Genomic DNA, 26,719 nt, shown 5'->3' on the forward strand with positions numbered 1-26,719 from the left:
TTGGGAAGCTGAGGGGGGCAGATCACCTGAGGTCAGGAGTTTGAGGCCAGCCTGGCTGACATGTCAAAATCCCATCTCTACTAAAAATACAAAAATCAGCCAGGAGTGGTGGCACATGCCTGTAATCTCAGCCACCCAGGAGGCTGAAACAGGAGAATCACTGGAACTCGGGAGACGGAGGCTGCAGTGAGCCAAGGTCACACCACTGCACTCCAGCCTGGGTGACAGTGAGACTGTCTCAAAAACAAACAAAAGAGTTGTAGATGTGGCCAGGCATTGGTGGCACACGCCTGTAATCCCAGGGCTTTGGGAAGCTAAGGCAGGAGGGTCACTTGTGTCCAAGAGCTAGAGACCAGCCCATGGAACAGGACAAAACCTCCCCCAAAAAAAGTGACAGATGGAACTGGGATAGAAAGACGAGAGCTGAAAAAACAACACTCTGTCAGTGTGTGTGTGCGTGTGTGTGTGTTTTGAGACAGAGTCTCACTGTTGTCCAGGCTGGAGTGCAGTGGTGTGACCTCAGCTCACTTCAACCTCCACCTCCTGGATTTGAGTGATTTTCTTGCCTCGTTCGGCCTCCCGAGTAGCTGGGATTACAGACTTGTGCCACCACACCCAGATAATTTTTTTGTATTTTCTAGTAGAGGTGTGGTTTCTCCAAGCAGGTGATCTGCTGGCCTCAGCCTCCTAAAGTGCTGCGATTACAGATGTGAGCCACCGCGCTCAGCCTATCAGTGTTCTTTCACACTGGATTTGGTAAAAGTAAGAGGGCTGGGCACAGTGGCCCATGCCCAACACTTTGGTAGGCCAAGGTGGGAGGATCACTTGAGCCCAGGACTTCAAGACCAGCCTGGGAAACACAGAGAAAATCCTTCTCTACAAAAAAACTTAAAATTAACTAAACCTGGTGGCGCGTGCCTGTAGTCCCAGCTTCCCAGCTACTTGAGAGGCTCGACTAAGCCCAGGTTACAGTGAGCTATGATTATGCCACTGCACTCCAGCCTGAGTGACAGAAACAGACCTGTCTCGAAAAAAAAAAAAAAAAAAAAAAGTACCTTGAGTGAGTGGTAGGAGAAGCCAGAAGCCAAATTCAAAAGGGTTAAGCAGTAAGTGATGATAGTAAGAAAGTGAAATAAATACAGGTTCATCCAGACACCTCCCTGATCTAGTCTTGTTCCAGAAACATTGTGGTAGCAGGGTTTTACATTTTATTTTGCGCTCCGTGGCCCTCCAGATAGTGATTTGAATGATTAAGTGAAACTCTTCTTAGGTTAAGTGTCCTAGTCCACGCTAAAATCATCTTGTTGGTCTCTCTGACGCTGTCAGCGACCAGTACCAGCGCCCGGCTTGTCCCGGCTGCCCGCCGCGTCCCTGGCTCGGATGTGGGAAGCGAAGGCAGTGAGCATTTCCACAGCGGTGAGATGAGCGCCGCGCATAATCAGGCGATGCCCGTCTCCTGGGGAAGAAACAAACGAGTCAGATAGGGAGGGACGGCAGGGCTGGGGCTTAGGGGCGCGCGGGCTGTTTGCTGTCCCCTCCTGCCCGTCTCTCCACCAAGCCCACCGAACAGCACGTCCACGCAGGGCTCGGAGCCGTCGTGCCTCACGTCCGCAATCACTGAGCAGTTGAGATTAGTGGAGCGGACCTTCTCGCTGCTCACCGCCTGGAGGAAGGTCCTACGGTGGAAAAACAGAGTGAGCGCCAGGCTGAGGGCTTAAAGCCCTGGCTGAAGGAAGGCGCACCACTTCCCGCTTCTACCCACTTCCCCTTCGTACCTCGTCGATTCCACGTTTTTCTCGAAGGGGCAGAATTGAACCCGAACCTGCTTTACAGGCCACAGACCAAGCCGAGCCAAGGCAGCTGCCATGGTGACCTCCACCCCGGAAGAGCTCGTGCAGGCGGAAGTGTCGCATAGCGTTAGGCCGTGAATGGCTGTGCTTCTGCTGGATAGAGACTTCCGGCCGTCGGCAGGCAAGCCGGCCTGCGAACCGCAGCTCAGGGCTCCCCAGCCCAGGCGGAGGAAGTCAGGAAGGAGAGAGGTGGTTTCGGCACAATGCATGGGGGAGCCCAAAGTAGGCGGTCAGCAAATACAACCTATCATTAATAGTCCTCTCATACGATGGTGAAAGCCATAAATAAATGGCGCCAAAAACCTTTTGGCACGAATATACGCCTGTTTTCTTCAGCTTTTCTCCTTCTGTACCCTGCTGGGCCAGATCTAGGCTAACTCGATCTGAAGTCCTGGCTCCTTCCCAAGAGAGAGAACTAACACAAGCCAGGATGACCCACACCAGAAGGTGAACACCATTCAGGTAACTGAAGATTAAACACAGTGAGCTCTGAATAGCCAAAGCTTCAGCGTGAAAGTACTACAGCCTAATATTCGTAAATGACTGAAAATAGTAATAGGAAGGGCAGTACAGGGTAATACAGTCCTTGGGGCTGATCCAGGTGTAGAAATGCCTATTACACCTCTGTGGTTCCCCATGAATTAGCCTGGCTCCGAGGACTTAAGTTGAAGTGCATTCTAGCCTGTTTTCTTTTTCTTTTTCATTTTTTTGAGACAAAGTTTTGCTTTTGTTGCCCAGGCTGGAATGCAATGGCGAGATCTCGGCTCACTGCAATCTCTGCCTCCAGGATTCAAGCGATTCTTCTGCCTCAGCCTCCTGAGTAGCTGGGACTACAGGCGCGTGCCACCACGCCCGGCTAATTTTTTGTATTTTTAGTAGAGGCAGGATTTCACTGCGTTAGCCAGGATGGTCTTGATCGGACCTAGTGATCGGCCTCCCAAATTGCTGGGATTACAGGCGTGAGCCACCGCGTGCGGCCGAGCACTCAACTCTTTATCCCTGAGATGTCTTCAGTGATGGAGAACTAGGCCTGAACCTCCCAAGGGTGCTGACCTTCAGGTTCCAGGCTGTGGTCTTGCTCTTTATTCTGGATTCCAGATGCTGGAGTGATCTTGTTTTTTTTTTTTTTTTTTTTGGAGACAGAGTTTCACCCTTGTTGCCCCAGCTGGAGTGCAATGGCACAATCTCAGCTCACTGCAACCTCTGCCTCCCAGGTTCAAGTGATTCTCCTGCCTCAGCCTCCTGAGTAGCTGGGATTACAGGCATGCGCCACCACGCCTGGCTAATTTTGTATTTTCAGTAAAGACAGGGTTTCTCCACGTTGGTCAGGCTGGTCTCGAATTCCCGACCTCAGGTGATCCACCCGCCTCAGCCTCCCAAAGTGCTGGGATTACAGGCATGAGCCACCATGCCCTGCCTAATCTTGGATTCTTTTTTTTCTTTTTTTTTTTTTTGAGACAGAGTCTCTCGCTGTCACCCAGGCTGGAGTGCAGTGGCTCAGTCTGGGCTCACTGCAAGCTCCATCTCCCAGGTTCACATCATTCTCCTGCCTCAGCCTCCTGAGTAGCTGGGACTACAGGCGCCCACCACCGCGCCCGGCTACTTTTTTGTATGTTTAGTGGAGACTGGGTTTCACTGTGTTAGCCAGGATGGTCTTGATCTCCTGACCTCATGATCCGCCTGCCTTGGCCTCCCAAAGTGCTGGGATTACAGGTGTGAGCCACTGTGCCCAGCCCCTAATCTTGGATACTTAAGCCCAGGCTCTTTGTAGCTTATTCTCCAGTATGCTTTCCTCCAAGCTTCCAGTTCTAGGCTTCCTTAATATGTAATTCCAAATGTCTGGATTTTTCCAGCTAGAGATGGGGCGCTCTTAACTTTCTGGCTCCTGGTCCCAGGCTCCTTAGGATTCAGGACTAGTTCGCAGGCAGGAAAAAAATGGCAGGTGCCAACGGGGTCGCTGGTGTTGCCTGAGGGCAAGCCAGGCCTGCTGATTTCCCACTAGGTAGCCCTCCAGGCTAGGTCCCCCTCCCCCTAGTGTGCTTTGCAGCTGAGCTGTCTGGGCTGGAGATGTTCCAGGCTGGAGAGGGGGCTCCAAGCTCTCCAGGCTATTGAGGCAGCTGCTGGGCAATTCCATGGTCTGGACCTCCTGACAAGCACCTGGTAAGGCAGAAGCAGAAGGTAGGTGGCTGGTGGGGATATACCGAAGCCAGATCAATGGTGAGAATAGGGTTTGGGACACACAAAGCGGTGAGCGAAGGGGAGTGACTCACAGCAACAGGGGGGCCTCCTGTGGACTTGAGACTTGCTCAGGGGCTGCTGCAACAGACACAGCAGGGCTCCATCCAGCTGCTGGAAGATGCTGAGCATAAGAAGCGTCTGGCGGAGATCAGGGGACAGGCTCCACTGCTCCTCTTCCAGCAACTCCCTGACCACTCCAAAGTCTTGTCTGAGCTGCAACGCTCCCTGCAGGCTGAAGGCAGAGGTACAGTATGGCCACTTGACCCTCCTGCCTCTCCCACTTATCCCCTTCCTTTTCCCTGTTCCATTCACCCCCTGCCACTTCCGCCTTTACTCCTGACCTGAACCGAATCCCATGGGTAAGAATGTGGTCCAGCCAGGCACCCACGATGGCTGTCAGTGCCTGACCGAGGGCAGGGGCCTGGGCTTGGGGTGGCAACCCTTGCAATCCTTGTAACACAGGCTCCAGTATGGTGCGGACCACTAAACCAGCATACTCACTAGGAGCACTGGGAAGTTCTGGAGTAGAGAAGACAGAATATAAGGCTGTGGAGATCCACTGAACTCCTAAATGGAGTGTTTGGGAGAAGAGGGTAGGATTTCAGGAGGGAAGGGAACAGAAGCTGAGGACAAGGATGGAGACAGTGGAGGGGAACTGGGATTTGGCAGGGCTGAGACACTATTACCCCCTTGGAACCCTGGAAGGAGAAGCTGGGATGAGGAGTTACCAGGACAGAGATGAAGCCGCCAGTACCGACCCCGTGGCATGTAGAGCTTGAAACCTTGCATGGCTTGTTTATGACATTCTTGAGAAAAGAGACGTAGTGACTCTTCAGGCAGGAGCTGTAGGGATAGGGAGAAAGTAAAAGGGGCTTGTCAAATTATGATGAACCTGCATATCTAAGGAGCTCTATGTCCAACTTGACATCCATAAAACCCCAGAATTGTTGCATAGTTGTGTATGCCTGGCCATTTTTTGAGGAGCAATGCCATAGTTGTCATTGGGTTTTCCAAGAGGTCTGGACTCAAATTATCAACAATTGTCCTAGGGTTACCTTGCTCTCCCCAGCTTGGTTCAAAAGATGGAAAATCCTTGAGGTTAATTTTATTATACAGGAGCTTTAAGGAAAAAGACATACCCTGCCCCAACCCCCACAACACACAGAGTACATGCCAGAGAGAGGGATTGTATGATCTGCAATGGGTCAGAGGTTGAGGGAAGAAAGGGGAATTACAATGACCTTTTATTTTTGAGATAGAGTCTTGCTCTGTTGCCCAGACTGAAGTGCAGTGGCGTGATCTTGGCTCATTGCAACCTCTGCCTCCCAGGTTCAAGTGATTCTCCTGCCTCAGGCTCCCAAGTAGGTGGGACTACAGGAGTGCACCACTGCACCCAGCTAATTTTTGTATTTTTAGTAGAGACAAGGTTTTGCCATGTTGGTCAGGCTGTTCTTGAACTCCTGATCTCAGGTGATCTGCCTGCCTCTGCCTCCCAAAGTGCTGGGATTACAGATGTTAGCCACTACACCCAGCCTACAATGATCTTTTGGTTATCACCTACAAAAGGAAGACAATAACTGTATGTAGACCAGAAGCAATGACTATTTGAATGTTCTGAGACTCAGGAAGTTTTGGAATGTCCTTACATTGAAGGGCATTATTATTATATATTATTATTCTTGACAGCCCACTCCAGAGCAATATAGCAAGAAAAGACCTATATGCCGGTTTTGTTTCTTTGGTTTGATAGATTGTTTTTGGAGGGAAAGAACACAGCAATAAAGCTGGTTTCTGCTCTACAGCCCATCTTGAGGGAGAGGAACCCTAATAAATGTGGTTAATGACAGCTGCTCTGTAAAGAAATGGTAGATGCCAGGGAGCCTGAAGACAGGATAGACCTGGGTGGGGGGTAGACATGGAGTGGAGCCCATATGGCTCCTGGCACATCTGACAACCTGTCTAAATCCAAAATCTTCTTCTCTTCTCCAGTAAATGCAAATCCCCTTCTCCTTCCTTATTTATGTCAAGGAAATTACCCTTTTGTCAATGGACTTTTGTTAGGAGCCTCTGTACTCAACACTAAGGGAATACAAGGTGCAGAGTATGTGACAGTCTCTCCCCGAACCACTGGGATCTTACAGTCCAAACAGGGAGAAAACTTATAATGCCTCTTTTTTTATTGAGACGGAGTTTCACTCTTGTTGCCCAAGCTGGAGTGGAGTTGTGCAATCTCAGCTCGCTGCAACCTCTGCCTCCCAGGTTCAACTGATTCTCATGCCTCAGCCTCTGAGCAGCTGGGGTTACAGGCACCCGTTACCATGCCCGGCTAATTTTTGTATTTTTAGTAGAGATGGGGTTTCACTATGTTGGCCAGGCTGGTCACAAACTCATCTCAAATGATCCGCCCATCTTGGCCTCCCAAAATGCTGGGATTACTGCCCTTCTGCTCTTACAATGTCACCCCATCACTCATGAGGTAAAGCCCAAATTCTTGGGCCTGGTGTTCATGCCTTCCACAATTTGATGCCAAATTGCTTACTACTTTACCCACACACCCAACCCCGGTGAACATACCCACAAAAGGAACCTCTGCTCTGGTAAGGCCACCTCTCTGCTACTCCCCCAAGGATCGACAAACTGCCCACTTCCAGTAACCCCAGCCACTCCTCTGAGGCTTCCCAGCCACCATTTCCAGCAGTAGGCCATGTATGGAGCCTTCTGTAAACCACATGCCCACTATAGCCTTCCTTCCTCAGGGCTCTATGACCGTCACTGTGTGCAGTACTCATGATGAGCCAGCTCTAGGGCATGTTGAGTTTAAGTAGATAGCAGTAAATTGAGGTAGAAATGCCCAACAGGCAAATGCAGATGTTTGACTAGAACTCTGGGAGCAGGCTAGGCGCGGTGGCTCATGCCTGTAATCCCAGCACTTTGGGAGGCCAAGGAGGTGGATTGCTTGAGCTCAAGAGTTCAAGAACAGGGCACATGTTTTCAGGATCTCCTGAGGCTGTGTCACAAGCCAAACTTTTAATTTAAACAAATATATATATTTTTTGAGTCTCACTCTGTTGCCCAGGCTGGAGTGCAATGGCATGCTCTCGGCTCACTGCAACCTCCACCTCCCAGATTTAAGTGATTCTCCTGCCTCAGCCTCCAAAGTAGCTGGGGTTACAGGCGTGCACCACAATGTCCAGCTAATTTTTGTATTTTTAGAAGAGACAGGGTTTCACCATGTTGGCCAGGCCAGTCTTGATCTCCTAACCTCAGATGATCTGCCTGCCTCGGCTTCCCAAAGTGCTGGGATTACAGGTGTGAGCCACTGCACCTGGCCAAAAAAGTTTCCTGTTTTGTTTTCTTTGAGACAGAGTTTTTGTTCTTGTTGCCCAGGCTGGAGTGCAATGGCACTATCTCGGCTCACTGCAACCTCTGCCTCCTGGGTTCAGGCAATTCTCCTGCATCAACCTCCCGAGTAGCTGGGATTACAGGCCCCCACTACCATACCAGTACTTTTTTGTATTTTTAGTAGAGATGGGGTTTCACTATGTTGGTCAGGCTGGTCTTAAACTCCTGACCTCAGGCGATCCACCCACCTCGGCCTCCCAAAAAAGTTTTTTAAAAAAGTTCAAGACCAGCCTGGGCAACATGGCAAAACCTTGTCTCTACAAAAAAAAAAAAAAAAAGTAGCTGGGCATTGGTTGGGCAGGGTGGCTCACACCTATAATCCCAGAACTTTGGGAGGCTGAGGCGGGTGGATCACCTGAGGCCAGGGGTTCGAGACCAGCTTGGCCAACATGGTGAAACCCATCTCTACTAAAAATACAAAAATTAGCCGGGCGTGGTGGTGGGTGCCTGTAATCCCAGCCACTCAGGAGGCTGAGGCAGGAGAATCACTTGAACCCAAGAGGTGAAGATTGTAGTGAGTGGTGATCATGCCACTGCACTCCAGCCTGGGTGACAGAGTGAGACTCCTTCTCAAAAAGGAAAAAAAAAAGTAGCTAGGCATTGTGGCTTGCATCTGTGATCCCAGCTACTCAGGAGGCTGAGGTGGGAGGATTGCTTGAGCCCAGGAGGTGGAGGTTGCAGTGAGCCAAGATCACATAACTGCACTTCAGCCTGGGTGACAGTGAGACCCTGTCTTAGAAAAAAAAAGAACTCTGGGACCCAAGACACTGTGGGTAAGCAGGAATACAGAGAGAAAAGCAGAGAGTTAAGGACTGAACCCTAGAGCCATGCCCCTATTCAGGGCAAAGAGGAGAAAACTGAGCAGGGAAACAAAAACCAGACATCTTTGACATAGGAACAGATAAATGTACAAAATGGGGAAGAAAAACTATAATGGCTTTATTCATAAATATATACGAAAATGTTAGGAGAAACAGGCAAACATGGATGAAGGTTACTACTGTGAAACAGAAATCAGAGGTGAGTGAGGGGAAACAAAGTGCTATTTTTTCATTAGTTTTATAAAATAATATTCTGTTTCACTTTTTAAACTACAGACATGCATTATTTTATTTTTTGAGACAGGATCTCTCACTGTATTGCCTAGGCTGGCTGGAATGCAGTGGCTATCACAGCTTACTGCAGCCTCAGCCTCCTGGGCTCAAACGATCCTCTTGCCTCAGCCTCCCAAGTAGCTGGGACTACAGGTGCATGCCACCATGCTCAGCTAAATTTTTAAATTTTTGTAGAGATAGGGGTCTGTGTTGCTTAGGGTGGTCTCGCTATGTTGCCCCTGGTGGTCTCAAACTCCTGGCCTCAAGCAGTCCTCTTGCCTTGGCCTCCCAAAGCATTAATAAAAATACAAATTAAACTTCTAAGAGAGGAGAAATGTGCCGATAACTGGTAAGTAAAGAGAAAGATGCAATCATGTATCCTGAATTTTCTCTTTAAAATATACCTAAGAGGAACCAAATCATTCATGAAGGCAAGTTTTTCTTCATAGGAGTAATCCAACTCATAAATGAAGTAGGAATGATGAGAATTGAAATGTTACCCCTTTACAACCTCTAATGAAATAATGAATCGAGGCAATGATCCGCTGATGCCATCACAAAACGAGAGTCTGGCATTACTGGGGAGAGGGTAGGGGATACACAGATGAAATTGACCATGAGTTGATAATTGTTAAATGCTTGGTGATAGACATATGGGAGTCTATTATATACCTCTCTCTACATTTGTACATGTTTGAAATTTTCCATAGTAAAATGTTAAAGGGGCCAGGCATGGTGGCGCATGCCTGTAATCCCAGCGCTTTGGGAGACCAAGGTAGGTGGATCACTTGAGCTCAGGGGTCCAAGACCAGATTGGGCAACATGGTGAAACCCTATCTCTACCAAAAAAAAATACAAAAGTTAGCCAGGTGTGGTGGCACAAGCCTGTAGTCTCAGCTACTAGGGAGGCTGAGGTGGGAGGACCATTTGAGCCCAGAAGGTAGAGGCTGCAGTGAGCTGAGATTGTGCCACTGCACTCCAGCCTGGGTGACAAAGTGAGACCCTGTCTCAGAGAAAAAAAAAAAGTTAAAGAGAACAAAAAATAAAAAATGAACAGAGCAAAAAAAGATAAACTTAGCAGAGACTCCAAGGAGATTCCAAGTTACTGAGATGCTCTACTCTTCCCACCCCTGATACTTGGCACAGAACACAGGGTCTTAAACTGCCCCTGTTAAGGCCCCTGTTCTCACCTGGATCTGTGCAGTCAGCTTCTGGATCTCCAGGCCCAGCTGCTGCTCCACTTCCAGAGCTAAGCTTTCCTCTGAGGCCAGGTGAGACAAAGCTTCTGCCTCATGCAATAGAGGCTTTGGGTGGAAACAGGAAGTGAGGGCTCAGCCTAGCTCAGGCTGCTCCCCTCCCTACTCCCCAGGCACTCACAGGTAAGTCCTTTTGGATCAGGAGCAGGAAGGAAGCTGGGTCCCATGCTGCCAAGTACTGCTGAGCTCTGCCCAGGAACCAAAGCAAGGTGGTCTGCAGGGTACAGAGACCTAGGGCGACAGGCGCAGGATCTGGGGATTTGAGCAGCAGAGTGAGTATCTTAGGGGTCATTGAGTACCTTTGGGAAGAGGCAGATTTCAGAACAAAGAAAAGAGATATCCTCAACTGCTTTGTCTCCCCAGACCCAGCCCCTTGTCTCACCTGCAGGCTGGCAGAAAATCACTCGTAACCTGGGCTCTCGAAGGGCATCCAAGAGAGGAGGAAAGAGCTGCTGCAAAAGTTCAGCAGTGCGAGAGGATGTGGGAAGGCTGCTCTGACCCCCAAGAGCTGATCGCAAGGCCTGGCAGAAACCTGAGGATGAGAGAGTATAGTGTGGTGGGAAAGTGGTAACCTGGGACTTATGTCACCCCCAGTGCCCCTTTCTTCTCACCTTGGTCCCAGCTCCAGATAAGCGACTGATGAAGTAAGCTGTGACACAAGGAAGCCAGCTCCCTCTCACACTCCTGAGGCAGGGATGCTAGTGGGAGAAATGACTCTGGAGCCTGAAAACAAGGTCTCACTTTCCACAACCCCTGCCCACTCAATGATGAGGGAAGAAGGCATGCTTCCTCCAAGACCAGGACTGGGGTGGAAAGCAAGACTTCGCCTTGAAAGTTCAGAAGAGACAGTCTGAACCCAGGGATGTTCATTCTAAAGGGTCTGCTTTTGCCTTCAGGATGGAAGGTGAGTGAGTTTGCCAGGGGGAAGGAAGAGACCCCAGCCTTCCCAAACGCCCACCCAAGCCCATCACTCACCCTGACCCAGTGCCTGACTCAGCTGTTGCGCTGTTGCCCTGAGGTCCCTCCAAGGTCCCAGATTTAGGTCCAGACTCTGAGCACAGGCTGCCCACAGCAGGGTCCAATATTGGCTCCACAAGGCTCCAGCCCCTCCAAGCCGTAGTTCACAGCTGGCTGAACCCGCCACGCCCCCCACCAGGCCCAGCAGCCCTGGTAGCAGATCCTGCTCCTCATGGCACTGCCTGCGGAGCTGGTCCCTCAATCCCGATCCCCGGAGCGCCTCGTCCAGCCGACTTGCCACCTGGCAACCCCGCTCCCCCGTCAAGAGGCGGAGCACACGGGACGTGGGGAAAGGACGTGCAGCCCCCGGGACGTGGCTCAAGGTTTTTCCCTGTAGCGTGTGATAGGCGGGAAGTGCCAGGAGAAGTTCGGCAAGTTGGGATGACAGGCCTGGGCTGGCGGGCTCCCGGCCGAGAGCGCGAAGCTGCATCTCGATGACAGCCTCCAGGCACTGGGCGGCTAGTCCGATGGGGCGCGCTAGCAGCAGCGGCTCGAGAGTCTCCCCAAGGCCGATTTGCAGGACTGCCCCTTGGGAAGGGTGCAGCTGCAGGTCGCGGCACCACTGGGGTAAGGGGCTAGGGCCGCCGGATGGCGAGCCAGGACTCAGGGTCTTCATGAGGCGCACAGCCGCCTGTAGGTGGCAGGCGCAGTCTCGGGCCTGGAGGAGCTGCTCCCGCTCGCGAAGCAGCCGCAGCAACACGGCCCGGAGACGCTGCAGCGCGGGAGGGATCGGGCCGCCACCTGCGGGCCCTCGCCTCCAGCCCGCAGCATCAGCCTCATAATCCTCGCTCACACCCGCCGGCGTCGGCCACCACGGCGTCCCTCCAGAAGTTCCGCCCGGCCAACCGTGAACCTCCCCGCGAAGAGCGCCTGTTTGCCTTCTCTCCCACTGCTCCTCCCCAGTGCCCCCGGGTTGCGCCCTCAGTGGGGTCACGATAACAAGTGGAGGCAGGCTACCAGAGCGAGGCGCCCGAGCCATGGGGCGGCGGGTCCGGAACGAACCTAGCGATTCCCACTTCCCCGCACGAACCAACGCCCACGGTAGCTCGGACTTCGCCCCATTCCAAGAGCCGTTTTCTCCAGTCCAGGAGTCGCGGGGACCTTCATGGACCCTCTCGTACTCCGTAATGGGAGGCTTCTGCCCCTAACAAAGATGGCCGCCTTCTCTGTCCCACCCCGCCCTTTGGCTGATATCAAATACTAGACTATCTTTCACTTCCGGGTCACTGTAGACGCGATGGCGCCGATTCCGAAGGCTGTGGAGAGGATCAAGCTAGGTGAGCAGTATGACAAGACCAGAGAGGGTCTAGGACGGCACAGGCAGCCCCTCTTCGGTCCACCTGTGGTTTGAACGTTTCGAGTAGGATTTTATGCAGAGGGCAGAGGGCGGAGAGTCGAGGGTGGAGTAGGGAGGACTCAAGCCCATCTATCCCAAGCCCGCTGACGAGGCTCCGCCTTCCTTTCCTGTAGACTGCCCTCTGCGGCCCAGTTGCCCACTGGAGGTCGCTGCTGTACCCAAACTTTGCAAGGAATTTGGTCCAGAGGATTACCGCGAAGAGGTAAAAGCGACCCCCAGTTTCCCCCAGTCCTGCTCAATTTGGTCACGCCTTTTTAAAATCAGCTGTGCAGAAACCGGCGACGGGTGAGCGCCAGACGGGGCCCTGGGGCTTTGGGGAGTTGTAGTCTCCGGCCATGCCCTTGAGGATCGTAGGCAAGTGAGGGGCAGGGGACCAGGAGGATGATCCTGCTGTAACAGATGCTCCAAGTGGATAGAATTGAGCAGGCAAGGGTCTCTGAGGTGAGGATTAGGGAGTGGGTACGAGTTCGTTGGGGAAAGATGTTATGGAGGCCGGGCGCGGTGGCTTGTGCCGGTAATCTCAACACTTCGGGAGACTGAGATGGGAGGATTGCTATTACCCACGAGTTCGAGACCAGCCTGGGCAACATAGTGAGACCCCCGTCTCTACAAAAATGTTTTTAAAAAATTTAGCCGCATGGTGGGTGGGGGATATCTGGAGCGCGAGAGGTCGAGGTTGCAGTGAACCGTGATCATGCCACTGCACTCCAGCCTGGGGAACAGTGAGAGTCTGTCTAAAAAAATTTTTAAAAAGCCAGGCCCAGTGGCTCACACCTGTAATCCCAGCACTTTGGGAGGCTTAGGCGGGCAGATCACTTGAGGTCCGTGTTTCCAGACCATCCTGGCCAACATAGTGAAACCCCATCTCTACCAAAAATACAAAAAACTAGCTGGGCGTGGTGGTGTTCACCTGTAATCCCAGCCACTCGGGTGGCTGAGGCAGGAGGATCACTTGAACCTGGGAGGCAGAGGTTACAGTGAGCTGAGATCACACCACTGTACTCCAGCCTGGGCAACAGAGGGAGAATCCATCTCAAAGAAAAGAAAAAATATTTTTTTATAGATGGAGGGGACGGTGTGAGCAAAGACAGTAAAACAAGGAAAAGTTGAGAGAACTTTACTAAAGTGAGACCAGAGTGGAGAATTTGGTTGGAACAGTAAAAGATGGGGCGGGCAGATGGTTTGAAAGGCTTTGACTTAGCACAGGGATTTGGATGTTCTCAGTAGGCAACAGGGTTTTTTTGTTTTTTGGTTTTTTTGAGATGGAGTCTCACTCTGTCACCCAGGCTGGAGTGCAATGGTGTGAACTTGGCTCACTGCAACCTCCACCTCCCTGGTTCAAGCAATTTTTCTGCCTCAGCCTCCTGAGTAGCTGGGACTACAGGCACATGCCACCACTCCCAGCTAATTTTTGTATTTTTAGTAGAGACCGGGTTTCACTATGTTGGCCAGCATAGTCTCGATCTCTTGACCTCGTGATCCGCCCGCCTTGGCCTCCCAAAGTGATGGGATTACAGGCGTGAGCCACCATGCCCGGTAGACAGCAGGGTTTCTGAAGGAGGGACAGGATCAGATTTGGAAGCCTGATGCGCTATACTCCCTAGAATCTCAAACTCAAGCCCAAAAGTTAATTTAATTAACTTTTGTTAACTTAATTTATCATGTTTGCAAATTGGTTGCTTTTCTTCTAATTCCAGTTTTGGTTAATAACACAAACTTTCATTTAGTTGTTTAATCTAGAAATCTGATAATCATTTTATATCCCTTTCCTTTACCTCACACATTTAGTCAGTCACTAAAATCTAGTTTTGTTTTGTTTTGTTTTGTTTTTTTTTGAGACGGGGTCTCCCTGTGTCTCCCAGGGTGGAGTGCAGTGGCGCGATCTTGGCTCACTGCAAGCTCCACCTCCCGGGTTCACGCCATTCTCCTGCCTCAGCCTCCCTAGTAGCTGGAACTACAGGCGCCCGCCACCATGCCCGGCTAATTTTTTGTATTTTAGTAGAGACAGGGTTTCACCGTGTTAGCCAGGATGGTCTCGATCTCCTGACCTCGTGGTCCACCCTCCTCGGCCTCCCAAAGTGCTGGGATTACAGGCATGAGCCACCACGCCCAGCCTTTTTTTTTTTTTTTTTTTGAGACGGAGTCTCACTCTGTCGCCCAGACTGGAGTGCAGTGGCGCCATCTCCACTCACTGCAACCTCCGCCTCCTGGATTCAGGCAAATCTGCCTCAGCCTACTGAGTAGCTGAGATGACAGACGCCTCCCACCACGCCCAGCTAATTTTTGTATTTTTAGTAGAGAGGGGTTTCACCATATTGGCCAGGCTGGTCTCAAACTCCTGACATTGTGATCCACCCGTCTCGGCCTCCCAGAGTGCTGGGATTACAGACGTGAGCCACCGTGCCAGCCACTAAAATCTACTTCTGAAATGTCTCTTGACAGAAGCCCCTCATTTCCGTTCCTGGTCTCACTGCCACTCCTTTAGATCAAGACTCCTTATATCTGGCCTGAACTAAACATTACATCCATAGCCTCATCTTCCCTCAGCAGTATTTCTTTTTCTTTTTCTTTTCTTTTTTCTTTTTTTTTTTTTGAGATGGAGTTTTGCTCTTGTTGTCCAGGCTGGAGTGCAATGGTGCAATCTTGGCTCACAGCAACCTCCGCCTCCCAGGTTCAAGCAATTCTCCTGCCTCAGCCTCCCGAGTAGCTGGGATTACAGGCATGCGCCACCATGCCTGGATAATTTTGTATTTTTGTAGAGACTGCGTTTCTCCATGTTGGTCATGCTGATCTCAAACTCCAGACCTCAGGTGATCCGCCTGCCTTGACTTCCCAAAGTGCTGGGATTACAGGCGTGAGCCACCGTGCCCGGCCACTGCGCCCAGCTGTCTCAACACTATTTCATTTGATTGTTTCATTCCCCAGATCAAGTCCACTGCTATCACTGACAAGATGAAGTCCACACTCACGGTCAGGCGCGGTGGCTCACACCTGTAATCCCAGCACTTTGGGAGGTTGGTGCAGGCGGATCATGAGGTCAGGAGACGGAGACCATCCTGGCCAACATGGTGAAACACCATCTCTACTAAAATACAAAAAATTAGCCGGGTGTGGTGGTGGGTGCCTGTAGTCCCAGCTACTCAGGAGGCTAAGGCAAGAGAATCGCTTGAACCCAGGAGATGGAGGTTGCAGTGAGTTGAGATTGTGCCATTGCACTCCAGCCTGGCGACAGGGTGAGACTCTGTCTCAAAAAAAAAAAAATTTACACTCACTGTCTCACACGTGTTTCTTCACACACAGTTCCTGGCTCTGTCTCTATTGGAATAGCCTCCTGACCAATCTCTTTGTTTACTCAGCACACACACAATACCACCTATGTACTGGACACTGTTGTAGGTACTGGGAGACAGCAGTAAACCAAACAGACAAAAATCTTTCTGTTCAACAAATTAGGAGCATCTAATGAGGGCAGCCAGTAAACAAATAAATAAGCAACATAGTATGTTAAATATGAGAAGTACAAAGAAAAAGCAAGAAGGAGGATAGGGAATGCTAGTGGAGTTGGGAAGTTTCTCCTTCTAAAAGGAGTGGTCAGACCAAGTGTGGTGGCTCACGCCTGTAATCCCAGCACTTTGGGAGGCTGAGGCAGGCGGATCACCTGAGGTCAGGAGTTCGAGACCAGTCTGACCAACATGGAGAAACCCCGTCTCTACTAAAAAATAACAAAATTAGCTGGGCATGGTGGCGCATGCCTGTAACCCCAGCTACTCCAGAGGCTGAGGCAGGAGAATCACTTGAACCCTGGAGGCGGAGGTTGCAGTGAGCCGAGTTCATGCCATTCACTCCAGCCTGGGCAACAAGGGCAAAACTCCACCTCAAAAAAAAAAAAAAAAAAGGAGTGGTCAGAGAAGGCCTCTCTGAGAAAGTGACATTTACATAGAGATCTAAAAAGGACAAAGGGGTGAGCTGTTCACTGGGGAAAGAGCATTCCAGGCAAAGTAAAGTGCAAAGCCCTAAGATGGTAGCACAGTTGGTATGTTGTGGGAACTTCCAAGGACACTACTGTGGCTGGAGGAGAGTGACAAGATAGCAGAAGATTCACAGTGATATTGGGGGACCAGATCATATGTGGGGGCCATGTAGTGAATTCAAAGAGTAGCACAGACTGTGGTTTGGGGACAGGTAGTAGAAGGTCAAGGAAATACCTGTTTGTTTTTTTGAGACAGTCTCGCTCTGTTGCCCAGGCTGGAGTGCAGTGGCACGATCTCGGCTCACCACAACCTCCACCTCCCAGTTTCAAGCAATTCTCCTACCTCAGCCTCCCAAGTAGGTAGGATTACAGATGCGTGCCACCACGCCTGGCTGATTTTTGTATTTTTAGCAGAGACGGGTTTCACCATGTTGGTCAGGCTGGTCTCAAACTCCTGACCTCAAGTGATCCGCTTGCCTCAGCCTCCCAAAGTGCTGAGATTACAGGCGTGAGCCACTGCACCCAGCTTTTTTTTTAAATTTTATTTTATTTTTTATTTTAATGATGACTACACTGGTTTGAGAAAGAAGAGAGAGGAAATACAGTATATATTTGAGTGGCACATCCTGAGGAGGCTGCCTAACATGGGGCAGAGAACATACTTTATTGATTTATTTATTATTTATTTATTTATTTATGTTTATGAGACAGAGTCTCGCTGTGTCACCCAGGCTGGTGTGCAGTGGTGTGATCTTGGCTACTGCAACATCTGCCTCCCAGGTTCAAGCAATTCTCATGCCTAAGCCTCCTGAGTAGCTGGGACTACAGGCGTGTGCCACCATGCCCGGCTCATTTTTGTATCTTTAGTATAGGTGGGGTTTTGCCGTGTTGGCCAGGCTGGTCTAAAACTCTTGACCTCAAGTGATCCACCCGTCTTGGCCTCCCAAAGTGCTGGGATTATAGGCGTGAGCCACCGTGCCCAGCCATATTTATTTATGGAGACAGGGTCTCCCTCTGTTACCCAGGCTTCAGTGCAGTGGCATGATCATAGTTCACTGCAGTCTTGAACTCCTGGGCTCAAACAGTCCTTCGACTTCAGCCTCCCAAGTAGCTGGGACTATAGGCGTGTGCCACCACACCTGGCTTATTATTTATGCTTATGTTGCAGTTAGGAAGGCAAAACAAACCCACCAGGAAATTGAATTTAAGTATAGGACTGATGAAGGTGCCTAGCAGTATAAGTGGAGATGCTGTTAAGCCAGGACTGTCTTCGGAGGGAAGCCTTGGATCTAAAATTGTTTAGAAAATTGAGTATACCTCAATCATCTGAAGTCCTGCCTACAGCTTTTTTTTTTTTTTTTTTGTTTTAGCATGCTGGAGTTTCTAAGTTTGTGGCTTCTAAATCAATAAATCCAAAAGATCATTGACTTCTAAGCTTCTCAGTCAGTCCTGCTCTGTTTAGGCCTGATTAGGCAAATAGGAATGTGATCATTCCTGTCTTTGAAGCTTATACTCCCTGAGGAAATGACTCTCATCAGAACCACAGAATGTGTGGGCCAGGTCTTAAAGAGTCTTGCCTTATTTTGTGAATGAGGGAGAGGTCCAAAGAAGTTAAATGACTTCTCCAGAATCAAACAGCCAGGAAGTGGCAGAGTGAAACTTGGACAAGCTGGGCATGATGGTGCACACCTGAAGTCCCATCTACTCAGGAGGCTCAGGCAGGAGGATCGCTTGAGCCTAGGTGTTTGGGTCTAGCCTGGGCAACACAGCAAGACCCTGTCTCAGAAACAAACAAAATATAGTTGGTCGGGCACGGTGGCTCACGCCTGCAATCCCAGCACTTTGGGAGGCCGAGGCAGGTGGGTCACTTGAGGTCAGGAGTTCAAGACAACCTGGCCAATGTGGTGAAACCCCATCTCTACTAAAAATACAAATGGCATTGTGGCGCGTGTCTATAATCCCAGCTACTTGGGAGGGTGAGGCAGGAGAATCGCTTGAACACGGGAGGCAGAGATTGCAGTGAGCTGAGATTGTGCCATTGCACTCCAGCCTGGGTGACAGAACAAGACTCCGCCTCAAAAGAAAAAATAACCTCAGATGCAGGTGGCTCCACTCCAGCACAATGCCCTTTGCAATTCCATGCTGCTTGGCCAATGAGGAGAGCAATAGAAAGCAATCAATAACAAGGTTCTAAATTGTGTAACACAGACCACGCAGGTGTAGATTAGTTGGAGGGGGCAGAGGTAATTGGAGATGAAAGGATCTGGGAAGGTTTGAAGGGAGATAGAATTTGAACTGGACCTTGCAGGTAAGGCACGATGTGGTGAGAAAGAAGCTCAGAGTTAGGAGGGATTGGAGAGCAGCTGGGGGAAGGCCCCAAGGCTGGAGGGAGCCTGGTGGTGGGAGGGAGGACAGCAGTGAAGCAGGGGAGGATTAAAAGGAGGGCTAGAAAGGTCAGTCTGGGAGCCTTTTGGAAGGCTCTGAATCCTAGGCCGAGGAACTAGGTTCAACGCTGCCTATGGCCTTGGCAGTGGGGGATTATTGGATGTCCCTGAGTAGGGAAGTAATTTCTTAGAGCTTCGTTTTGTGGAGAAACAGATGAGGTTCAGAGGAGCGGCCAGCCAGGAGCTGCTGTACTTGTTTAGGTGTGAGCTAACCTCAGGGTGGGTTACGTGGGGCTGTTCATACTGCAGATATGACAGGGCGCCTAGCTTAAAGAGCAGGTGGGAGAGCTTCATTCCAGGGGCTTCAGTGTGGCTAACTCAGGTTGAGGAGAGAAGATCCTGGATGGTGGAGAAGGCCAGGCTGAATACCATACTCAACCCTTGGGAAGGCGGGAGAGCAGCGAGGGGAGGTGATTCACTACAAAAGCCAGGGGCAGCAGATTTTGTGGTGCTGAGGAGGGAGAGGTCAGAGCCAGTGAGAGTCTTGGGCTGGATGGCTGGTTGGTGGCTGCCATGGTGGAGAGATCATGCCAGCGAAGCCCTCGCTCTCTCCAGGAACTGCCCCCAACACCAGCCTCCCCTCCCCTCCCCCTCCCAGGACATAGTGGATTTTCTTCGACGGCTTGTGGAGAGTGATCCCCAGGGCCTGCACCGGATCCATGTGGATGGGAGCAGCGGGCGGCTGCAGCTGTGGCACCATGGTGGGGAGTGCAGGGGCTGGGCCCAGGGATCGAGGCTGGTACCCTGGGAGGGCTGACCCTCAGATGCACCCCTGTCTCATGTTCTTTCTTTCCTGTCTCTTTCTCCCTCCTGACAGATTACCTCCTGGGCCACTTGGATGATGAAGGGAAATCAACTCGACAGAGTGACAGGGGCAAGGGGGCTGAGGGACTGGGCACCTACTGTGGTCTCCGCAAGTCCTTTCTGTATCCTCCCCAAGAGTCTGAGCCCTGCCCTCAAAGCCCTTCTGCCTCTGCCACCTTCCCCAGTGTCTCAGACAGCCTGCTTCAGGTGGCCATGCCCCAGAAGCTCCTGGTGACAGAAGAGGTGAGATTCTCAGGAGAGGGCTTTGCCGTCCCTCAGCGTTCTTTCAATCCCCATATTCCCATCCCTATATTCTCCCCTAATTGGTACCTTTCAAGATCCTTCTGCACTGCCTGCCCCCTTTCATGTTTGCTTTCCATTTCTCTGTTTCTCCCTTTTTCTGTCACCTGCCCTTCGTCCTTCAGGAAGCCAACCGCCTGGCTGAGGAGCTGGTGGCTGAGGAGGAGCGCATGAAACAGAAAGCAGAGAAGAAGCGACTTAAGAAGAAGGTGGCTAGAGCATAGCTGGAGGGTGCAGGGGAGCCAAAGGGATTTGGGAGAGGGAAAGAGGAAGCTTTGTGGGAACAGGAGAGAGCTCAAGATGGCCTGCAGTGGACTGTCTTGCCAGGAGGATACAAGGGGCCCAGGGACTGGGGGGTCTCTCACAGGCTGTCTGGTGCAGTGGTTCTGGAATCCTACTGTGCTGCCTAGGTAGGAATCTGCCTCCTTACATGAGGCTTCTGGCTGGTGTCTCTCTTGTCTGCTTTTTCACCTGCAAAATGAGGATAATAACGATGCCTGTCTCATAGAGCTGCAAAGATGGAATGAGAAATCTTAGCCCAACAGATGACGTACAGTAAGTGTTCAAAATACATCATTATTACCATTACTATTGCAGCGTCAAAAGGAACGAAAGCGACAGGAGCGTTTGGAGCAGTACTGTGGGGAGCCCAAGGTGAGTATCTATGTCAGGTACTAAGAGCACCAAATGCCAGGAAGGTGAGGGCCAAGAAAGCAGACAGCTCCAGGTGATCCCAGCTCTGTACCTGTCCACCTTTCTTCCAGGCCAGCACTACCTCAGATGGGGATGAGAGCCCCCCATCCAGCCCTGGAAACCCAGTTCAGGGACAGTGTGGTGAAGAAGAGGTGAGAACCCCTTTTTTCCCTTCTTGGTCTTTGCTCATTTTCCTCCTCCTCCTCCAGAATGTACTTTATCCCCACCCCCTCCCTAACTTGCCATTTTGTTCACAGGACTCACTGGATCTGTCTAGCACTTTTGTGTCTCTGGCTTTGCGCAAGGTTGGCGATTGGCCCCTCAGTGCCCGCAGAGAGAAGGGACTGAATCAGGAGCCCCAAGGCAGGGGCCTGCCCCTCCAGAAGATGGGTCAAAAGGAAGAGAGCCCTCCAAGAAAGGAGAGGCCCCAGCAGAGTCCAAAAGCACAGGTGAGGTAGCTGAAGAACCTTTTTCAGCTGGAACCATGGAAGGGGCACAAGGATCTGCTGGGGAGGCACAGGATCTAAGGATTGACGCAGGGTCCAGTGGGAGTTCTCTGGCCCTAGGGTCAAGAGACCTGGAGTCAGGCCCCGTCACTGTCACCATGACCCCGGGTGGTTTCCTCTCTAGGAAGATAGGGCTGATACAATCTTGTAGGGCTGTCATGAGGATTACATGAGTTGTGTAATGCTAATTATAGTGTTATCTGTTTAAACAAAGGAGAAGGATTTGGGGAGGCTGAGACCTCAAGGCCTGCTTGACTTTGCACCCTATCCCCAGGCATCTCCGGGACTGCTGGCAGCTGCCTTACAACAGAGCCAGGAATTGGCAAGTGAGATCCTTTCTCTCTCCCTCCTTACCCCATCCTCCCTGGGGTAGCCCCTTCTGAACCTTCTCACCCTCTTTCCTTTCCAGAGTTGGGTACCAGCTTTGCTCAAAATGGTTTCTACCATGAGGCCGTGGTCCTCTTCACCCAGGCCTTGAAGCTCAACCCCCAGGACCACCGGTAGGTGGAGGCTTGGCCAGGGCAGGGCAGTGTTGAGGACTCAGACATTTGACCACCTTCTATCTTTATCAGGTTATTTGGAAATCGTTCCTTTTGCCATGAGCGGCTGGGTCAGCCAGTGTGGGCCCTGGCTGATGCCCAGGTGGCTCTTACCCTACGGCCTGGCTGGCCCCGGGGCCTCTTCCGCCTGGGCAAGGCCTTGATGGGACTACAGGTAATAGGTCTGGGACTGGAAACAGGAGAGATTTGGGTGGGATGGAGTGGGGAGAGGGTCTATGTTGACTTTCTAGATAAGCTTCTAGTACCAAAATGTCACAATGGTTGTGGTACTAGGAACAGGGGCCAGTTTTGGAAAAGGTACTTTTAAGCTCCTTGACACCTTGACACCGAATCTTTTCTTTCTGATCCCTCTGGGACCAAAGCGCTACAGAGAGGCAGCTGCTGTGTTTCAGGAGACTCTGAGAGGTGGGTCCCAGCCTGACGCAGCCCGAGAGCTCCGCTCTTGCCTTGTCCAACTCACACTGGTAAGGGGGCCAGTCCCACTGTCATGCTGAGGCGGGTATCAGGGAGAATTGGCTGGGATTGCAATACCAAGCCTCAGGTGGCTGAGGAGGGGGTGGGGAAGGATGGGTGGAATGAGAGGCATGGGCTGTCCTGCTTAGAAGAAGGATCTGGTGCCCTTCTCTCTCCCTTCTCAGCAGGGTCAGCGAGGAGGAATCTGTGTACCACCTCTATCACCTGGGGCCCTCCAGCCACTTCCCCATGCTGAGCTGGGAACCTCAGGCCTACCTTCCCTCAGGTGCCCTCGAAGCACTGCTCCGAGGTCCCCTGGCCTGTGTCCACTCTTGCATTATCCTCTGTGTCACCGAAGCCACCCCAGCCAGCCCCTCTCCCAGACTCAGAGTAGAAGGCCCCATCCTCTCCAGCCCCAGCATTCCTCAAAGGGCTGGGACATCCTGGGACTTGGGCTCCAGCATCTACCTCAGGCCAGATGAGGGGGCACCAGTCCCTGTATACATCCCCATGGCAGGGGACATAGTGTGGTGACAGTTCACTGCATATTTTGAGACCTTATTCTCTAGATCCGTAGTTAATGATGCCCCTGGCGGTCATTCCTCTTGCCATGGGGAAGTTTCTGATGAGAGAAAGGAGCCCCACATCCACTGAAACATCCTTTGGTTCTCAAGCAGAAGGCTTCTTCTGGGGCAGTAAGGAAAATAAAACCCAACAAGGCTCAAGAAGGGAACTATAGGAAAGTTCAGGTTTTTAGGCTATAGCAGAGACAGTGAGAAAGCATCTGGGCCTTGCTCTTCCTCTTGGTCCTGGGGCCCTCATTCACCAACTAGAGCTTGGTGTGCAGGAACAGGGTCACAATGCTGAGGGGTCTTGAGTCCCACCTTTCAGCTTAATGGATGCTCACCTCTTCCCAGCCCCAGTTCATGCCCTGTTTTTCTAGCCACAGCCCCCAGATTGCTCACAGCTCCTCATGCCATTTCCTGTCCAGATAGCTGTGTATGACTCTGACCTCTCTTGTTCAGTGGTCTGGTGCTCACCTCCTCTCACTGCTAGAATATTCACCAAGGGTTGCGTTCGGGAAGTCTCGTACCAGCTCCTGCTTAGAGCTGGTAGGGCCATACATGTCCGCACACCTGACTGGTGGCTGTCCTGCTGAATGGGGCCTCAGCAGGTGCCCAGGCTGCTACAACCTTGGCCACTCTATTTCTCTACCCCACCATTGGGCGTTGTAATTAGCCTTTCCCCATGTTAATTTATTCAGTTTTTCCAAGGGTCAACTGAATTCACCACTTCCTGTGTAAGAATCATGATATTTTAATTTCACCACTAAGATCCTGGCAGCTTCCCCTAGCTGGTTCCTCCATAGTCCTACTGGGACTGTCAGCTCATTTAAATGTGGGTCTGCAGGAGGTTTTAGCTGTCCCCCAACCCCCTTGCCTTTCACAGAGGAACCATTCATCAGGATAAATGATTATTGCTGCCCTATGGGTCTTGCTCAATACTGTTCATACCTGGAGAGAGGAGGTATTGAAACATCTCCTTTGTGTGTAACTTTCCCAAATTTTAAAAAATTGTTTATGGTTTAGGCCCCTTAAATACTGTGTAGCAGGATGAAGTATACCATTACCAGCTGAGTCACCTTGGATGGGTATGTCAACATCTAAGCCTCAGTTCCCTCGTCTATAAAAATGAGGGTAGTCCCTACCTCATAAGGGATATTGTGAGGATAGAAAGTGAAAGTGTGAGAAAATACCTCCCAAGTGCCTGGTACATAGTGGGTGCTAAATAAACCAGTTTTTGTCTGCAACTGTCCTACATAGTCATGCTTCCCACAGTAGGAAGAGAGGAGTATGGGTGAATTGGTGCTGAAATTCACAAAATCTGTAATTCTGGGACTGTGATTCTCAAAGTGTGGTTTCTAAGCTAGCAGCATCAGCATCATCCAGGAACTTACTAGAAATGCAATTTCTCAGGCTGGGCACGGTGGCTCACGCCTGTAATCCCAGCAGGAGAGATTACAGGGAGATTACTTGGGAGGCCAAGACGGGTGGATCACCTGAGGTCAGGAGTTTGAGACCAGCCTGATCAACATGGAGAAATGCCTCCTCTACTAAAAATACAAAATTAACCAGGCGTGGTGTCACGTGCCTGTAATCCCAGCTACTCGGGAGGCTGAGGCAGGAGAATCACTTGAACCCGGGAGGCAGAGGTTGCGGTGAGCCAAGATCGTGCCATTGCACTCCAGCCTGGGTAATGAGCAAAACTCCTCTCAAAAGAAAGAAAGAAAGAAAGAAATGCAATTTCTCAGGCCCCACCCTAGACCTTCTATGTCAGAAACCATGGGAGCAGAGCCCAGCAATTTGTGTTTCAATAACGCTACCAAGTGATCCTGATACACACTGTTCGAGGGCTTAGCTGAGCAGACCTCGATCCAGAGGCCATTTTGGTGGGACAAGTTTGAGTTTTGTTGTCCAAGGCTTGAGTGTAAGAGGTGGCAGTGCTAACTGAGTGAGAATTTGGGAAACCTTAACGGGGAGAGAGGTTATGACTCAAAGCCAGTTAACTTGACTGGAGCCTAACTAGAAGGATTTGCCGTGAGAGTTCTTTGCTCACCCCTGGTTGGGGAGCAGGATGGGCATAGGTTGTGTTTGTTCAAGGCGTGATTATATTATGGTGGTTCCATAAGAGGTCTGCTCATCTGGCTTTCCTGTTTTTGAGCAGGGACCTGCACGCTTTTGGGACTTCTGTAGGGCTCCTGGCCTCTCAAACAACGGCCACCCACCACTACTCAATGGTATTTTTGCCTTCCAGCTGAACTGGCTCCTTGTTCTAGCTTCTCAAGTAAATGTTCCCTCCCCAGTACCTTAGCCTGTCCTGGACTTCTAGCTTCTCCAAGAGTCATGTGACTCCTGACACTTTGTCCCACTTTCACCCTCCTAATTAATAGGGGTCTGACCCAATAGCCTGAGTTGTGAGTTCCCAGGACTGGAAAGTAGAGTGACCAACCATCCTGGTTTTCCTGGAACCGAGGGATGTCCTGGAATGAGGGACTTTCAGTGCCAAAACTTGGAAAATGCTGGGCAGATGGAAAAGAGTTGATCACTCTACTGGAAATGTTCCAGAGAGGCATTATTTAGAAGGTATGAAGGGAGTACTGAGGGGGCAATGCAGTTGCAAAGAGTTTTTTTTGCATATGCATAATGGCTGACAGATTCTTAGCTCTACACCAGTGGTCACTGTCTGTTTCCATGTTGCCATTTTTCTTCCAGTTGCCGACATTTGCTAGGTTGTCATTGACTCATGCAATCCTTAATCCCTGGGGCAATCGCAGATTCCTCTTCTGTGACCACCTCCCAGCCCCACCTCAAGTCTGGCCCTGAGTTCTCTCTGCTGTTACCTTCTGCAGTGGCCAGAGATATACTCCCTTCCTCAGGTCTCTATCAGTCTCTGATCCACCCTGCGCCCACAGCCAGATTGGCCTACCCTAAACAATGGTCTCATGTCTCTCTCTCAAACCTCCAGGGACCATGCTCTAAAGTACAATGCCTAAGTTCCTACCTGTGGCCCTTTCTCCTCCCCTCTCTCTGTAAATCCTTTGCTTCTTTCCTTTAGGATCAGTCACCTTTATAGAGATCAAGAGCATGGGCTCCTGAATCGGACAAGCAAACAACTCAGTCCCTGTGCTACCACTTACAAATTGTGACCTGGCCAAGTTTCCTCAGGGTTCTGTGATTCAGTCTCCTTATCCTTAAAATGGGAAGAAAATTCTCTGTCCCGTTGGGTTATTTTAAGGATTAATACCTGCAAAGCACTTGGAACTGCTTAATAAATGGTAGTTAATTGTCTGAAAATGCCAGGTTCCCTTCTGCCTTCCAGCCTTGTTCACTCCCCAAGGAATATCCTCTCTTGGGCCCTCCACCTGCAACTAAGGCCCTAGCTGACCCCCCTTGAACCCATGGAGCTTCCTTGAAAGTGGGGTTGTCACACTTAGGCAGAGGCAGGAGAAAGTCTGAAGAGAGCTGGAGGACTGACAGGAGAGAAGGGAAGCAGGAAAGACACCTGAGCTTGGTCTGTAGATTGGCTGGGACCATTGGGGAGGGGAAGGCTTGCAACTACTGAGCGTTCCCCCTCCTCTCCCCTCATGCTGCAGGAGGGTGATTATCACCAGTGGAATTAATGAATGTCAGAAATGTCCACTGGCTGAGTTACGCTGGAATCCCTACCAGGCAAGGCCACTACTCCAAGCTTCACCCCAGGGGGCCAGGCCTTTCCATCCTCTGGCTGCTGGCACCATCATAGTGGGAACATTTCCAGCCCAGGGGCCTGGCAGAGGTCTTCCAGGTAGGGGTGTGGCCTCTCTGGGCACCCATCTCTTTGCCTGTGTCCCAGCGGAGGGTTCTTTTGGCAGGATGGGGAAAGGGTCAGGCACCCGTTAACAAATGACCTATGGGTAGGGAAGCAATGTCATCACTCTGGGGCCAACCTAGGGATTAGAATCAAGGTCTCCCAGGCACAGAGTAGGTGGGCCAAGACCCCACTGTCTTTCACTTAGGCCCGGTGACTTCCCCTTGGTAGACTGGTAAGCATCAGCTCTGAAGGCTGGCTGGATGCTGGGTCCAAAACCTGACCTTGGGGTTCTTACTTTGTAAAAATGGCGTAATTATTACCTACCTTAAGGGTTGCTATAAGGGCTAAAGGAAACATTGCATTGAAAGCCCTGGCACAGTGCCAAGTGCAGACTCTCCATAGCACTTTACAGATTTTACTGTTCT

At 50.9% G+C, this 26,719-nt stretch overlaps 3 protein-coding genes across 10 annotated transcripts; 1 reads left to right on the forward strand and 2 right to left on the reverse strand.

The window, feature by feature from the left end:
* Window positions 1-1,185: 1,185 nt before the first annotated feature.
* MRPL53 (mitochondrial ribosomal protein L53) lies at window positions 1,186-2,081 on the reverse strand. Its single transcript, XM_017875256.1, has 3 exons — window positions 1,776-2,081; window positions 1,564-1,676; window positions 1,186-1,456 (listed from the first exon to the last, which is right to left on the reverse strand). Exons 1-3 carry the CDS (start codon window positions 2,057-2,059, stop codon window positions 1,323-1,325), a joined length of 531 nt encoding a protein of 176 aa, XP_017730745.1. The 5' UTR covers window positions 2,060-2,081; the 3' UTR covers window positions 1,186-1,322.
* On the reverse strand, window positions 2,041-12,284 carry CCDC142 (coiled-coil domain containing 142). 4 transcript variants are annotated; one of them, XM_017875243.1, is made up of 9 exons: window positions 10,816-12,284; window positions 10,452-10,538; window positions 10,223-10,372; window positions 9,962-10,071; window positions 9,775-9,888; window positions 4,817-4,931; window positions 4,430-4,607; window positions 4,121-4,320; window positions 2,041-4,007 (listed from the first exon to the last, which is right to left on the reverse strand). In XM_017875243.1, the coding sequence occupies exons 1-9, from the start codon at window positions 11,834-11,836 to the stop codon at window positions 3,751-3,753; spliced, it is 2,232 nt and encodes a 743-aa protein (XP_017730732.1). In that variant the 5' UTR covers window positions 11,837-12,284; the 3' UTR covers window positions 2,041-3,750. The 4 variants fall into 4 exon arrangements, with proteins under 4 accessions (XP_017730732.1, XP_017730733.1, XP_017730731.1 ...); XM_017875244.1 differs by having other exon boundaries at window positions 3,451-4,007; window positions 4,847-4,931; window positions 9,962-10,092; window positions 10,816-12,000; XM_017875242.1 differs by having other exon boundaries at window positions 3,451-4,007; window positions 9,962-10,092; window positions 10,816-12,000.
* On the forward strand, window positions 12,080-26,668 carry TTC31 (tetratricopeptide repeat domain 31). Of its 5 annotated transcripts, none has more exons than XM_017875249.1 (13): window positions 12,080-12,134; window positions 12,328-12,416; window positions 19,227-19,329; window positions 19,446-19,675; window positions 19,858-19,941; window positions 20,330-20,386; window positions 20,497-20,577; window positions 20,683-20,874; window positions 21,146-21,257; window positions 21,341-21,431; window positions 21,504-21,645; window positions 21,854-21,955; window positions 25,560-26,668. In XM_017875249.1, the coding sequence occupies exons 1-13, from the start codon at window positions 12,095-12,097 to the stop codon at window positions 25,575-25,577; spliced, it is 1,341 nt and encodes a 446-aa protein (XP_017730738.1). In that variant the 5' UTR covers window positions 12,080-12,094; the 3' UTR covers window positions 25,578-26,668. The 5 variants fall into 5 exon arrangements, with proteins under 5 accessions (XP_017730738.1, XP_017730735.1, XP_017730736.1 ...); XM_017875246.1 differs by lacking the exon at window positions 25,560-26,668 and adding an exon at window positions 22,130-23,754; XM_017875247.1 differs by lacking the exon at window positions 25,560-26,668 and adding an exon at window positions 22,133-23,754.
* The last annotated feature ends 51 nt before the right edge of the window (window positions 26,669-26,719 follow it).

This window comes from Rhinopithecus bieti, unplaced genomic scaffold (genome assembly GCF_001698545.2).
Source record: "Rhinopithecus bieti isolate Rb0 unplaced genomic scaffold, ASM169854v2 scaffold_9978, whole genome shotgun sequence".
NCBI classification, from domain to species: Eukaryota; Metazoa; Chordata; class Mammalia; order Primates; family Cercopithecidae; genus Rhinopithecus; species Rhinopithecus bieti.

Coding starts and splice junctions, on each gene's coding strand:
- MRPL53 (XM_017875256.1), bottom strand. CDS start 2,059: ATGCATTGTGCCGAAACCACCTCTCTCCTTCCTGACTTCCTCCGCCTG. Junction 1,677..1,775: donor AAAAACGTGGAATCGACGAG/GTACGAAGGGGA, acceptor TTTCCACCGTAG/GACCTTCCTCCAGGCGGTGA. Junction 1,457..1,563: donor CTGCGTGGACGTGCTGTTCG/GTGGGCTTGGTG, acceptor TTTCTTCCCCAG/GAGACGGGCATCGCCTGATT.
- TTC31 (XM_017875246.1), top strand. CDS start 12,095: ATGGCGCCGATTCCGAAGGCTGTGGAGAGGATCAAGCTAG. Junction 12,135..12,327: donor TGTGGAGAGGATCAAGCTAG/GTGAGCAGTATG, acceptor CCTTTCCTGTAG/ACTGCCCTCTGCGGCCCAGT. Junction 19,942..20,329: donor AGAAGCGACTTAAGAAGAAG/GTGGCTAGAGCA, acceptor TTACTATTGCAG/CGTCAAAAGGAACGAAAGCG.
- CCDC142 (XM_017875242.1), bottom strand. CDS start 11,836: ATGGCTCGGGCGCCTCGCTCTGGTAGCCTGCCTCCACTTGTTATCGTG. Junction 9,889..9,961: donor TGATCCAAAAGGACTTACCT/GTGAGTGCCTGG, acceptor TTCCACCCAAAG/CCTCTATTGCATGAGGCAGA. Junction 4,008..4,120: donor CAGGAGGCCCCCCTGTTGCT/GTGAGTCACTCC, acceptor CTGCCTTACCAG/GTGCTTGTCAGGAGGTCCAG.